This window comes from Pelodiscus sinensis, chromosome 17 (assembly GCF_052426305.1).
Source record: "Pelodiscus sinensis isolate ZL-2025 chromosome 17, ASM5242630v1, whole genome shotgun sequence".
Taxonomy (NCBI): domain Eukaryota; kingdom Metazoa; phylum Chordata; order Testudines; family Trionychidae; genus Pelodiscus; species Pelodiscus sinensis.
In genome coordinates this window covers 14,593,147-14,608,348 of record NC_143068.1, presented here as the reverse complement: position 1 = coordinate 14,608,348, position 15,202 = coordinate 14,593,147, and the positions used below count along the sequence as shown (strand labels likewise).

At 47.4% G+C, this 15,202-nt stretch overlaps 1 protein-coding gene across 1 annotated transcript; it reads right to left on the bottom strand.

The window, feature by feature from the left end:
• Window positions 1–912: 912 nt before the first annotated feature.
• On the bottom strand, window positions 913–10,334 carry CTSZ (cathepsin Z). Its single transcript, XM_006134655.5, has 6 exons — window positions 9,972–10,334; window positions 8,628–8,791; window positions 3,451–3,630; window positions 2,336–2,486; window positions 1,865–2,027; window positions 913–1,345 (listed from the first exon to the last, which is right to left on the bottom strand). Exons 1-6 carry the CDS (start codon window positions 10,097–10,099, stop codon window positions 1,232–1,234), a joined length of 900 nt encoding a protein of 299 aa, XP_006134717.1. The 5' UTR covers window positions 10,100–10,334; the 3' UTR covers window positions 913–1,231.
• Window positions 10,335–15,202: the final 4,868 nt, after the last annotated feature.

The window sequence follows — 15,202 nt, the reverse complement described above, 5'->3', positions numbered from 1 at the left end:
ATGTAGTATGTTATCTCAGTCCAGAAGCAGGACTCTTGGTGACATGGGACACTCATTTTCTATGCAGGAGGGGGGTGTCTTTAGTTCACTCTAATAGTATACATTACCATCGAAGTTGGCTCTATCCCTCACCCATCCTTCCCTAGCACTTTGTGATAGCATTTAACTAAAGCACAGATTCTATTTAAATCTTGTCAAGAGGCTGACATAGGTACCAGTAAGTTAATGCTGAGAAACAAATTCCCTCATTACATCACATAAAAACAATGTCAGTTTAACAATTGTGTTTCAGTATGTTTTTATGGTTTGGATTGTTATTTACACCATTAGAGAACTAGATACATCAGATTTCATAAGGGGGAAAGATGATGACAAACCATCTTTCTTTATATATAAAAATACATGAAAATGTATAATTTATTAGAACCCTATTCCCAACCCCCTCCTTTTAAAAAAAAATGGTCATTGTCTTCATCCAGAATAATGGAACAGCCAACTGCCAAAGCCTAGATCAAAGGAAGCATCATGCACTAACAATTAATGCTTATTTTAAAAGTTCTCCAGTAGTTTTAAAGAGATTTGGTCACTGATGCATCACTTTCAGATAAAAATGACAGCATCTGTGTGTAATGAAACACATTATTCGTGAAAGAGCATGTGACTATAGGACAGTTTTTAAATAGAGAACAAAAAAAAGTACTGGCTCTGCATTTATGTAGCATGTTTACTTCATTCTGTTGTACTTTGTGTATACTTTACAAGTCTACGTTTTCAAAAGAAATAAGCATCTCCTGCTTTGAGTAAATTTTACAGTTTATACCAAAAGGAAAAAAGCTCCTGTGTTACAAATGTAAAACAAATCTAAATATTCTCCTCAGATTAAATATTGAGAAGTGAGTGATTTTCCCCCCCCCCCCCCCCCCCATGAGAGGATTTGTACCTATACTTTTCTGATCAAATTGCTTGGTAAGTAAATTCCAGGCACTAAAGTGGAAGATAAGCAAATTTGTCTTAATAGCAGCATTTAAATATGTAATGTAAGTTAAAATTAGAGGCAGTTCATTTCACTTTTAAAAACAACGGTGATCTGGGATAATTCCTTTTTAAACAGTCATTCCGTACTACAAAAATTCAAAATTGCCTTTTAATTAAAAAAAATGCCTTGATTTAAAATTTAAAAAAAACCCTTAAAATAAAAGTTCAGAAAATATCCCAAAAGCCATAGAAACAGTCAAGGAAACACTGGATCCCCATAGGCACAATCCTCTTCAATAGCAAGATTGTACTCCGCTCCTTTTCCACCTTTATATGCGCTTGTCACAATCCTCAGCCATCCCCGTTCACCCTACAATAAATTAATTTATTAGTATTGGTAAAAAGATTTATACATTAGCAACATCTAAATAACATTTGTCTCAAGTTCTTTGGGCAGATATATGCAAAAGGTCTGACTGAGTAGCATTCACACAACAAGTTTATTTGAAATAGCCATTCTCTGATTAACTCATTTGTTTCCAGTCAGGAATTGATCTCCTATGCTCTACAGCCAAATGGTTGTGTGTCTTATGGTTCTAAAAGCTATTTACCATGTCTGTGCATGAGGGCAGCATTAGGATTTAGGAGTTGACATCACAAAGGCTGACCTCCTGTTGCCTTGTGGCTGGGTAACATTCCATTCCATTCAGATTTTTTCCTAGTTATCAGGTGCATTAAAAAAGCCATAGATTGAGGCTAAGAGGAAGACTGAAGGTTTTTTTAAACAAGCCACTTGTAAAGTTTGTAATAAACTTCTGAAGATTGAAAATGTGCATTTCATTTTGCAGTCACTTTGAGCTCATCTCTTCTCTCTCTCTCTCACACTTACCCATGGTTCACCCCAGGAATTACGGACAATCCAGAATTCAATTCCATTTTCCACACCCCAGCCAGCCACAGATACAATGTGATTCACCATAGCAGAGGGGTTGTATTCAGAATAAAGTCCTCCAGTGTATGCATCCAACTTGGCAGTAGCCATTATGCCACAACTGTAACCAAAAAAAACACACCCACAAACACTTCTTTAGCCTGCTATAAATTTGAGTAAAGAAGTGTCTATCACCAACTCTCACTTCAGATGAAAGGTTAAGTTGGTCTATATCATAAGATATTGTGCAAAAGTTTGGTAACGCATCAGTCTTCAGAAGCTAATGTCTGTTCTTGTGAAGTACTAAATAAGCTACATAAAGAGGTTTGCACTATGTCTGGCTCAGCAAGCTTCCTGGGATAACTTTAATAAAAAAAATTGTTTCTAGTTTAACAGGCTAACTCTTACCCTGTACTACTGTGTCTTTACCTGATTGGACCATTGGCATAGATTTCTGCCATCATTTTTTCCCTTCCACTGATAGAGCCATAGTCAGCAACTTTCCAGAGGGTGTAGTTCTGTATCACGTGGCATTCCCCAAAGGTAACACATGTTCCACACTGGTTAAACTTCTTACATGCTATAAAGAAGCAGTGACATTTGATTACCCTTGCAAGATAGTGTTTTTCTTCTTACAGTTAATTCAATGAAATATGATTCATGGTAAATTTTAAGTCACAAAGGGGTAGGGGTACAGATAAGTCTGTATCTGCAAAAACAACAAGGAATTCTCTGGCACCTTAAAGACTAACATATGTTAAGGCATAAGCTTTTGCGGGTAAAACCACTTATACAGATACATGGATATTAATTTTAATTCCATTTTGGGGCCCATAATTATAAAGATAAAATATGGCAGAACTGGTCTGTTTTCTTGTTTTTTCAGGTTAAACTAAAGCTGTAAGTACAGCTGCTAATTAAGATAGTCTCCAGAGTCAAAAATATTTCAGGGATATGTAATCCTTATCTGTGGTAGCCTTCAAACATGTGTTTCAATTGTAGGTTATAAAAATTACTTCCTGATACGTGTCTTGGTATACAGATAATTGAACTGTTTCTATAGAGCTATAGAACATTTCAAGGGACTTGTTTGTAAGTATTACAGACTGAAGTTCTGCTTTGGTAACTTGATAAATCTAAAATATCACCACACGGAAGCACCGATGCACATCAGTGACTACAGAGTTCAAATTAGCAGCCTGGATAGTGGATGATTGTTCAGACATGTAGGCAACACACTGTGCTGTCTGATTCTGGTGTGTTTATATTAAGCGCGCGCGCGCACACACACACACACACACACACACACACACACACACACACACACACACACACACACACACACACACCCGCACCCCCCCCCCCCCCCTCCCAACCTGCTACTCTAAGGGAACATGTTGCCCCTAGTCAGATAGCAGGTGCTACACTAGCAACCAGCATTAAGTAAAGGCAGAAAGAAATGGGTATGTTAACTAAATTATACTAATGTTCCTTTAAAGCTAATACCAGACAATGCGAAATAAGTTTGAAATCTGTCACCATACGTTGGTTTTTGGCTTGGTAGTTGTTACAGGTCTCATCTGGAATGCCATGGTCATGAGCATACATCCAAACACCTGAGTGGTCTCCACCTTCACAAGACCCTGCATTGGCACAGTCAATAACATTCTGAACAGAGAGGTAGGCAGAAGGCCAAGCACCTTTTCTCTTGATGTTGATGCGATCTGTGGTAATAACAAAAGAATAAGCAATTCATACTTGTTAGTTTCACTGTCTGTAGCTCATTACAAGCCAAATGTTTCAGTTTTCTCCCTAGCTGTGTATCTAAATATTTGCAGAAGCAAAATGCAGGACAATGTAGCACTTTAAAGACTAACAAGATGGTTTATTAGATGATGAGCTTTCATGGGCCAGACCCACTTCCTCAGATCAAATAGTGGAAGAAAATAGTCACAACCATATATACCAAAGGATACAATTAAAAAAAATGAACACATATGAAAAGGACAAATCACATTTCAGAACAGGAGGCGGATGCAGGGGGGGGGGAGGAAGGAAGGTAAGTGTCTGTGAATTGATATTAGAGGTGGGGAGAGTGGGATGTTTGTGAATTAATGGTAGTAGAGGTGATAATTGGGGAAGCTATCTTCATAATGGGTAAGATAGCCTGAGTGTTTGTTCATTCCTTTTTGGAGATTGTTGAATTTTAACATGAATGACAGTTCAGAGGATTCCCTTTCAAGTGCAGATGTAAAAGGTCTTTGTAGCAGAATGCAGGTGGTTAAGTCATTGAGAGAGTGTCCTTTCTAGTTAAAATGGCAAGAAACTGTTTTCTCTTTGTGATCTTGTCTGATATCTGTTTTGTGGGCATTAATCCTTTGGCGAAGTGTCTGAGATGTTTGTCCAATGTACATAGCAGACGGACACTTTCGGCACATGATAGCATAGATTATATTTCTGGATGCGCAGGAATATGTGTTCTTGATCTTATAACTCACTTGGTTAGGTCCAATAATGGTATCTGCAGAATGAATATGTGGACAAAGCTGGCAACGGGGTTTGTTGCAAGGGAAGGTACCAGGGTTGGTATTAGTGTGGTATGTCCTGTGGTTGTTGGTAAGAATCCCAGACTAACACGGCTACATTTCTATAAATATTTGCAGACAGTTTGATGCAAAAGTCTACAGTGAGGTATGCCAACAGAATGTCTAGGTCACAAATTATGACCCAATCTGAGCGGGCAAAATGGCATCTAAGTTTTGCAGGGGCAGATATATGGATAAACACATTTCAATTCAGTCCTTAATTGGGGCTATCATCTGCTAGTTATGAAAGCACTGAGGTGTAACTAATCAGGGGTGGCAGGTTTGTATAATTTTTGGTGGTGCCCCATTAGACACACCCTCTGACCCCCATTAACCAGGCCTCTGGAGGTAACATGCTTGGGGCAAGATGGACACATGACCAGAAGTCATGTCACCCTTCTCGAAGGACTTTTCCCACCATCCTCCAACCAACAGGGATTGGTTTGGCCCCCACCAAACCCCCCCTCATGCAACTATCCTGCAATTGCTTTAACCCAATGTGTGTGACATTAACTTGGGGGCAGAGAGGCTGGGGGAAGTGTTCCCTCTAAGGCTATGTCTACACTTGCGGCTTCTTGTGCAAGTACAGCTGTTCTTGCGCAAGAACCCACAGAGCATCCACACTGCCCACCTGCTCTTGCGCAAGGAAGCTCACAGTACTGCATGGTAAGAAAGGGTGTCTTGCGCAAGAGCTATGCTCTTTTCTAACAGGTGTAAGCTCTCTTGCCCAAGAGGGCAGTGTGGCTGCTCGGCAGGGATTTCTTGCACTAGACACCCCCTATGGCTAAAATGGCCATCGGAGCTTTCTTGCGCAAGAGAGCGTCCACACTGCCATGGATGCTCTTGTGCAAAAGCACAGCTCGCACATGGCAGTGTGGATGTGTTCTTGTGCAAGAAGCTGCCAGTGCAGACTTAGCCTAAGAGTGTCCTCCCATGAGGAGAATGAATTTTGTGTTGTGCATCAGTACTGAGTTCATGTGGCTTGTTTGGATGTGCCACTGTGGCACCCAAGTTAAATATTAAATATTTTAGAAACCTTTACCTTCCCTCTCTGCTGCCATGTCTCCACCCCTTGCTCCATCAGCTCCCCTGGTGCCTGCTGCCCCCCTAACTCCTCACCCTCCTCTGCTGTCCTGGTTAACTTGTAACCTGTTAACCCTTCTCACTGCCCTCCGCCCTCCTGCAACCTGTCCCCCTCCACCAGCCTTTCTCCCCCCCCGTGCCCACTCTGATCATGTGAGCTACCCCTCCGCATCCCCTCTAACTCCTCCCTCGCCTCTCTCCTCTGGTTCTGGCCCCTTCCCTAGCCCCCAATCCCTTACTCTCTCCTCTCTCAGCATCACCCTGTCCCCCCTCCCACTGACACCTCCCCTCCTGCTCTTTTCCTCGTTGTCTGCACTTAGACCCCTTGCATTTGTGTCTCCTCCACCCTGTCTCATGGTACCTTCCCCTTTCTTCCCCCTCTGCTCAAGCCCCTTCCTCTCCCCCCTTCCCCTTCCTTCCTTCCACCTTGCAGGGCCGGAGTCTGCGCTCAGGCCCCAGAAGTCCCAGGACTCCGAACCTGGAGCTAGGCCGCGCAGCGCAATGCCACGCCGAGCAGTTTTAAAGTCCCGGGCCATGACTCACATCACGCCTGGGCATCTCCCCGCTCACCTGCAAACACCATGCATGGCAGCAGCAGCTGGCAAGGGGGAGCTGGACTGAAAGCTGCGCACAGCAGGGCCAGGATGGAGCCGGGGGGGGGGGGGGGGGGAGGATGTGCCCGGGGGGGGGAGGGGGCCTGCTCCAGGCAGGGCCTGGGGAGAGACCCAGCTCCAAATATTGCTGGAGCAGGGCCCCCGGCTCTGAATATTGCTGGAGCAGGGGCACCACAAGCCTATATAACTTGCCACCCATGTAACTAATACCTGGTTCTTCTACAGAATGTTTCATCTACAGATCTCATAGCCCTTTACAAAGATTGGAAATATAACTCTCTTTTTTTTTTTTTTTTTTTTGGTAAAAGTCAAATGATTTGTCCCCAGTCACCGAGCAGGTCAGTGAGCCAGGCTCTGTCAGACACGTCAAATTTGCATAGATTTAAGCAGCAGTGAAACCAAGGGCCAAGTTTTCAAATGTTTATATCCAGTTGTACTTGTTTGGTTTACTCTTACTTGCTCTTTCACCTGTTTGCCTTCTCTGCCCTCCCACTTGTCTACTTAGACTGAGTTCTTTGGTGGGGAAATTCAAACATTTGTACAATGGAATGTAAAATTCTGTTTAGTTAACCAGTTAAATATACTGTTTAAAAAGTTAACTGATTAAACGGGATGGGCGGGGGACTCCAGCCCAGCTGGAGTGCCTCCCACCCCCAACCCACTTGCTGCATCTGGGCTGGAGTGGGTGCTCCAGAGAGGGGCTGCTCTGGCCAGGTTGCCTCTGCCAGTTAACTGTAACCAGTAAGCATCTCTTGGTTAACTTGTAACCTATTAACCATTCACTTCCATAACTACAAAGGAACCATGATCATAACTGGAACCCTTAGATAATGCTACTGCAATGATAATTTATCAGACTTTTGTCAGAAGAGCTCCTTATGGAAAGTAGACACCCCTAGTGCTTCATCTGAGACCTGAGAAAGCTTTCACTCTACTTCCCTAGTCCTCCAATAAAAGCAAGGAAGCAGAGATTCAAAACCCCTTCTGTTGTTAAAGTTAAGGAATGTTTATAGTTATTAAAACAAAGCTAGTCAAACTTCTGTATTCATACCGGGGAACCAACAGCTTCACTGAGCTCCTGGGCAAAGGGAAGGGGCCAGAGGTTCACACTCCTGAGAAGGGCAAGGCCTCAGGTAGAAGAGGCAGGGTAGCCAGCTCTCAGCATCACCTGGACTGTGCCATACACCCTCTCCCTAGTGCTGCCTGGAATGCACCACACTCCCACCTTTCCCTAAGAGCCACCCAGAGTGCAATGAGTGGTGCTCCTACAGCACTTTAAAGAGCCCAGGGCTCCAGGCACTGCTGTTGCTGCAGTGGCCAGGAACTCTGGGATATACTGAATCACTGGACCCCAGGGCAGTTGCTCTCTTTGTTCCCCTCCCAACTCCAGTAGGCCTGTTTCATACTGAAATCTAGCTCCCAGATATACAGCATCACCAAACCCGTCTTAAATTATCTATATTTTTGGAGTCCTTAATCTGGTTCTTCATAACTCCATCTTTATCCCTAATTAGTTTCCCCAGCAGCTCCTATGGCCTCAACCAATTCTGTTCTGTTCGATTCCTCCCTTACATGTATTACGACCCCCCACCCCAAATACACTGTTTCTGTATTTTAGCTGAATTGATGAGCTCTGTGGCATCTGCATGTGTTTCGTAGAGCACTATGTACACTGTCGATGTAATCTGTACTTCTGTTTTCCTAAGTGTATGGTTGTGAAATCTCATCCCTGGGAGCCTTCCCCCTGCTTCAGTATGTCAGCTTAACCAGTACAACATGCTGTCACACTGCTTCTGCTGCACTGCACAGGCAACAGAAACTGCTCCACCCAAAACTCAGCTCTAGCTGAGGCGCTGGCCCAGCATCCCTTTTTTAATACCCCACCCACCAAAAAGGGAAGTCATAATTGTATCAGTCTTCACAGTATTGACAGAATAATTTATCTACCTACATCTCCTGGCTTTGTGGGGCTTAACCGATTGAATGGGGGAAAAAGAGTCCTGTACAGTGAAGGGGGAGCATGCCACATCCACTTCACAATGTCCATTCTAAGTATAGTTTTATCACTTCTATTTTTCCCTTTTAATCTGTGTAAAATTCTAAATGAGGAAGGATACCCCTGCCACAGTGGAACATGCCACCAGAAAAATAAATAAGTTTGCCTCTATAGCTGCCAGCTGGGGAATTCCTACAGCACATGCTACCATGCAAAACATCGTCACTAGCCTCTTCTTTCACCTCTCTCATTGTCTTAGGGTAGATACCTTGGCCCAGATTTACAAAGCTTTTTAGGAGTTAGGCCCTTTGTCTTGTGCAGTGATGATCCTTAATAGTTCTGATAATCCTGTAGGTTGAAGATACCCACCAGAGAAGTTCAGAATGTAGGGGTGTCCTGGAAAAGAACTGACAGACAAGAAGGCAATACCCAATTACAAGTACCTGCTAAGGCACTAGTGCTGCCGTGAGCCCAACAAGACCCACAGTACTGAGGAATGTGCTGGTTCCGAGTGGTACTGGCAAAATTGATTCCGTTTACATTTCGCCAATCCCAGCTTGTGGGAAGTTCAGAAATGTCCAGGTATTCATGAGGTCGAGGATATGTTCTATATGGAAATAAAATAGTCATAGTTAAGCCCATTTCCTAGAGCTACTTTATATTTTTTTGAGACAAAGGAAAAAAATCTTCCCCTCTCTCAAAATGTGTGTGAAATTCCATCCTTGCTTGTGGTCACATGATTGCTCTAGTCACCATGACCTTTAATGCCCTTCTATATATGGTCTTGTGACTTAACTCAGAATTCTTGTAAACAACCCTCAGGGTGGGATCAGGGTCCAGATTCAACTCCCTCCCTCCCCCCCCCCTTTGCCTGGATCGGATCCCTGGCATTAGGAGGGCCATGCTGGCACTCCAGCCTCCCCAAAGGGCTGGGAGCACACAAAATCTACTAGTCTGGGCCCCCCTACCCTCTGATGTGCAAGGGGAATGTGGGGAGTGTCTCCTTCTTAGGGGCCACGTCAGTGAAGGTTTATGGGTTTTTCCCCCCCTTCTCAACTGTGTGTTCCCATCCCTTCCTGATTTTCTGTAGGTCAATGGCCCCGGACCAAAAAAAGGTTCCCCACCCCTGAGTAAGAACTGCATATCTGGGATTAACATACATGAAATGCCTGGTCAATGTGGCACTTTACAAGAGTTCATATGAAACGTCTACTCTCAAAACTAGTTCCCCCCTATGCACAGCTCAGGAGTAACCTAGCAGCAATGAAAATCCCTCTCCTCTCCCCCACCCGCTGATCACCCGTGTCCACATCTTTAAACGTATTTAGGCACCAAATTCCCTCTGAGGCGCAGGGTCCTGGCCCTTTGCCCCTAAGAGGCCAGCTGCCCTGGGTTGACAATGAACTCGTTAGCGAAACTAACTGGTCCGGTGCAGTTCTGCGCGGTTACTAGCGGCCACTTCGGGCCAGCAACGCCCGAGGTGCCGGCGAGGTGCAGTTAATAGGGAGGGGCTAAGGAAGCCGCAGCGGGCTGAAGGGGTCTCACAACACAGGGGCGGTGTCATTGCGGGATTTCAGCCCCGCTGATTCCTGACCCCGCAGGCTCTGCGAGCCGCCGCCGGTGCAGCCCGAGCCAGGCAGCCCGCTAGGACATCCCCGACACGCGAGCGGCAAACAGGCGCTTTGCCCGAGCCCCGGCTGCGAGCCTCCCTCGCCCAGCAGCAGCGATGCACGTGGCTCCGCCAGGCCAGCCGGTGCCAGCCGCCCCTTGGGGCCGAGCTCTCTCACCTGAGCCCGGGGGGCTTGCGCGGGGCCGGCTTGTAGCAGTGCTGCCCTTCCCTGAAGTAGAGGCCGGCGGCCGGCCAGAGACAGCCGCAGAGCAGCAGCAGGGCGAGATGCGGGGGCAGCCCGGCCATGCTCAGCGCGGCGGTCCCGGAGCGGCAGCTGCTTCCTGCGTGCTCGGGCCGAGCCTTTAAGGGCAGGTTGCGGCGCCTGAGTCAGCCGGGGGCCGGGCTCTGCCAATCCCCAGCTGCGCCCTGCGCGGGAGGGGGGCGGGGGACACGAGACCCGCCGCGCAGGAAGAGCCGGGGCTGGGGCTGCGCGCGTGTTGCAAGAGGGGTCCGGGGGCTGCCCCGGAGAGCTGGGGCTGCACCCAGCAATCTCGGGCGGGTGGCTCCAGCAGGGCCCTGCCCCCTGCGGGAGCTGCCGCGACTTGCAGGCAGCGAGGAATGGGACCGGCTGTACTGGGATGGGCGGGGGAGCTGGGATCAGCCAAGCAAGGGCCTTCGTCTCGTGGTCAGATGTTTGCAGGCCGCAGCCTTCACTGGGAAGTCCCGGTCCGCAGGGCTGCCTACGGAAACGTGCTGTTCCTGCCTCTGTAAGGCCGTCACTGATCTCTTTGATTCAGGAAGCATTTCCATCAAGCCTTGATCCTGCAAGATGCTGTGTAGCCTTAACTATATATCCCGAAGCCGTCCCATTGAAATATTTGCAGGATCCTGGCCTCACCCACAGATAGGGTTGCCAGATGCTTCCAACAAAAATAGTGGACACACTTGACATTGCATCACAATCTACATCTTATTTAGAAAATACCCGACATTTATATTTTGTCAATTTGTTTCCAGAACAGAAAGCTCAAATCCTGGACTGTCCAGTTCAAAACCAGACACCCAGGGCAGGACGGAGGCATGGGCGAGCCGGACAGCTGCCCAGGGCGCCAACCGATGGGGGGGCGCCTGATGGCAGCTGTAAGGGGCACGCGGCATCTCTTACAGCTACCATCAGGCGCTGCACGCCAGGCTCCCGCAGCGCCGGCCAGCAACGCCCTTCCCCCCACGGCCGTGGGGCCCTACACAGCCCGGCACATGCGCCAGTAGCAACAGCTGGGCCAGATTGGGCCTGTGTGCCCTAAGGACGGGCCCTGGGCCTGCACACCCTACAGGGCCCATAGAGGGCTGCAGACACCTGGCAACCCTATCCACAGAGGACATGTCTGCTCTGCAAAAAAGCAAACAACCTGTTTGACAGCAGCAAGTCTCAAAGTCTGGGTCTGCAGACTCAGGTTCACAGTAGCAGGGGAACATTTTTATGAGTATAGGTGTTGACACCCTCCTTACCTTTGTCCTTCCCACCTCCCCCCACAGCTAATGCTGGGAGCAAAGACCTGGCATGCAGGGCCAGCAGCTGGGACCCAGGGCTGGCAGCAGAGCCCCCAGTGCACGGAGCCGAAGCTCAGCTCCCTGGCACTCAAAGCCAGCAGCTGGGACCCTAGATCCAAGGCCAGCAGCAGAGCCTTGGGCATGCAGGGCATCAGCCAGGACCTCAGGTGCGAAGCTGGCAGCACAGCCCCAGGAGCACGGGGCAGCAGCTGGGTCCCTGGGCACGGGGCCAGCAGCAGAGACCACAGTGCATGGAGACGCAGTAGCTAAAAACACTACCCTAGCATAAGCCCCATGCAGTAGACGGAGGCCAGGTCTACATTATAGCAGAAGGTCAGCTTACGGCAGGGCCTGCACAACTTGGAAAGCGGCGAGGGCCATATTACTCCAAAGAAAACAGCTGCGGGCCGCAAGGGTAGGTTTGGGGAGGCGGGTGATACTTTATTAAGAATTTTTCAATTAAATCAGGCCTGCACAACATATGGCTCCCAATGCTCTTACCCTCTCCTCTCCTCTCCCAGCATCACCTTGTCCCCCCTCCCACTGACACCTCCCCTCCTGCCCTTTTCCTCATTGTCTCCACTTGGCCCCCTGGCATTTTTCTCTCTTGCACCCTGCCCCTTGGTGCCTTCCCCTTTCTCCTGACCTGCCCCCCTCCCCTCAGCACAAACCTCTTCCCCTCTCCTACCTGGCTTCTGCCTTCCAGTTTGCGGGGTAGCCAGGGCCTTTTTGAATCTGGCAGTCACCGGCCGTAACGTCACGACGCCACGTAACACCAGTGTCCTGGCATCTGCCAGCCTCTCGCCCTCTGGCTCGCGCCCCGCTTCCTTGCGCCGGAGCTGCACGCAGGCAGCCCGGCAGCGAGAATCGCCGCACTTCCCCCTCCCCGGCGGTGCTCTGCTTCTCCACCCGGCCCGTGGATCGGATGAGGCCGCGCCGCCCGTAGTCGTCACGGGCCGCACAGTGAGCCCCTGCAGGCTGCATGTGTGCAGGCCTGCCTTATGGTATGCAGTTCCAGCTACTTAAAAATGTAGCTGGAGTCGACATACCTTAAGCAGCACTTCGGTGCCATCTTCATAGCAGGAGATTGATGGGAGAAATGCTCCTGTCGACTTCCCTTACTCCTTGCAAGAAATAGGAGTTCCGGCATTGATGGGGGTACCCTCAGCATTCAATTTAGCAGGTCTATAGTAGATCATCCACCTCAGTGGGTCCTCAGTCTGTAGAGCAGTGGTCATCAACCAGTAGATCAGGATCTACCAGTAGATCCTGGAGCCTCTGGTAGGTGATCCTGAGTGGTTTAGCTGGGAGGTACTTCAGCTGCCTTTCCTTACACTGCCCTGCTGCTCCTGTCCAGAGCCTCAGAGCTGCCCTGTGGGAACCTCCTGCTTGTTGTGCAGGGTAGGGTAGACAGAGGTAAGGGGGCACTGATGTCACTCTGTCCCGCTCCCCTGTAACCTATCTTCACAGAGGGAGGAGGGTGGGGCAGAGGTATTTGGATTTGAGATAAATCCAGGACTGATTTACATTCAAAAAGTGATCTTGTGCTTAAAAACATTGGCGACCACTGCTGCAGAGACCACTTCTGAGACTCACCGCTGGAGGTGGAGTTTTGTGCAATACAGAAATACTCTCATATTGCTGACCAAGCCCTTGCTCTGCTTTTGTGTAGAAAAGGGAACAGAAAGCAGAAGCAAAACCAGTTGTGGTGCAGTTTTTTGCACCTTTCAGACTATGGTGCAACTTTTATGTCTCATGACACATCTTTCGTGAGAGTTAATAATCCTCAATTTAGAAATACCACTATGGACCCAACATTAAATTAAATTACACATTGGACTGGCACACAGTGGTACAAATGCCTGACCACTATTTTTTTAAGTGACATGTGCTTATGAAAAGTGCCAGCTTGCCAACCCTGGAGACTGAAAGCCTCTGCTGAACCACAGAACACGTACAACGTAGGCAGGCTATGGCAGTGTAAACTCCTTCCAGTGCCCTGATACGTCTTACGCTAACCTGGTAGAAGCAGCTCAGTTTCCATGGTTGTTCATTACTTGTACCTTCTGTTGAGGCAGTTCTTTAATGATGTGGAAATTTGTTCATTAGGAGCTAGGAGACCAAACGCACTACATCAGTGATGCTCAGCCTGAGGTTCGCAAGCCACAAGTGGCTCTTTAATATGTCACCTGTGGCTCTTTGCAGCACATGCTATTAAAACACTGTGTAAAATACATGGTATTAACCAAGCAGGATGCTTTTACTATATTATTGACCAAATAATAATACTTGGTCATTTGTATATACATATATATATATAGTAGTAAATTAAACAAGGAATTCACACTACTATGGCTCTTTTGAGTAGATTGCTAATTTGGCTCCTAACAGTCTGTATCACTGTTTTTGGTTGAGCAAAAGAAAAAAAAGTGACTAAACTTGTTGAGCAAAAAAAATCCCCATGCTTCTCCAGCCCCCACCAAACACGGCAGAGGAAGAATGTCCCAAGTGGCCTTCCATCCAAGAAAAACAGAGAATACTGGACACCTGGCAACCCTAGACACTCCCCACATTCAGCTCAAGGTAGCTGGGGCATTTAGTCCACGACTGTATAAACTATTCTGCCTCCGGTAGTGATGTGTGATTAAGCCTGACACCTGAGGCAGCCTGAGAGTCACACTTTTTAAAAACTAAAACTGAATTTGAAAATAAATAGTGTCCACTACACTTGGCAAACGGAGCTGAGTCAACATATGTGATGCACCTAACACAAACTGTTGTGATGCGCAGGCATGTGTATTAGAATAAATGCTTCCTCATGCATGATGAGATGCCTAGCAGCACAGAGCCCAAAACCAACATTTTTGGCAAGCTGTAGCCATTTTAACCTCTCATACTCTCTCTCACACACATAAACACACATACACAACTCCTTATCATTGCACATACTATCGGAGACCTTGTGGCTTTTGAGATTCCATGACCACAGACTTTACAATATAATGTCCACAGTAGAACAGTTGTTCCCTGGGTTTCCCACAGAACAGTTGCATGGGTGTTAATAGAGGGGAAAAGTTTCAGAAGCCCTAATACACCTGAAAAGCCTAATTCCTGTTTTCAAAAGTGACAGGCGCTCACAAGCCTTAATGCAGTTGCAGTAGGGTTGCAAACTTTATAATGGCACAAAATGGAACACCTCTACCCTACCCCTTCCTCAAGGTCATGCCTCCACTCATGCCATTCCCCCCCCCTCAGTCGTTTGCTCTGCCCCCTAGTAACTTTCACTGGGCTGGCGCAGGGATTTGGGGTGGGGGAGGACTTCATCTGGGGATGCAGGCTCTGGGTTGAGCAATAAAGCTTTTAAAATATCTGCCCGAGTGCCAGTGTTCTCATGTCACTTTTGAAAATGGGCCTTAGCTTCCTCCCCAAATTATTTAAGTCTTTTCAAAAATTTTACGCAGCAGTCATCTAATTAGTGCACCCTAGAGAAAATGCATGTTGAGAGCCCAAGATGTGGGTGAAGGTAAGACAGGCTTCCAAATGTACATGAGGCAGCAGCAGAGCCGGCCTTACATATACACAGAATATGCAGCTGGTAGGGCACCTGAAAATTTGGGGCACTGGGTCTTATTGGCCACACACCTGTCTTTTCCTATTCCTGTTCTGTGGCTCTGCTTCTTCCAGAGTGGATCTAGTTAATTTAAAAGTAGAAAAGCTTGCCAGAGCTATTAGCAGACACTGAAATGCTGAAGGAGCCATTCAAGTGGTAAGGAAGCCCACCCCAGATATATACTGTCAATTTCTGCATTTAATTAGTCTACAGGGCCTTAGTTTAAAATTTCCTTTAAAAATGTCATT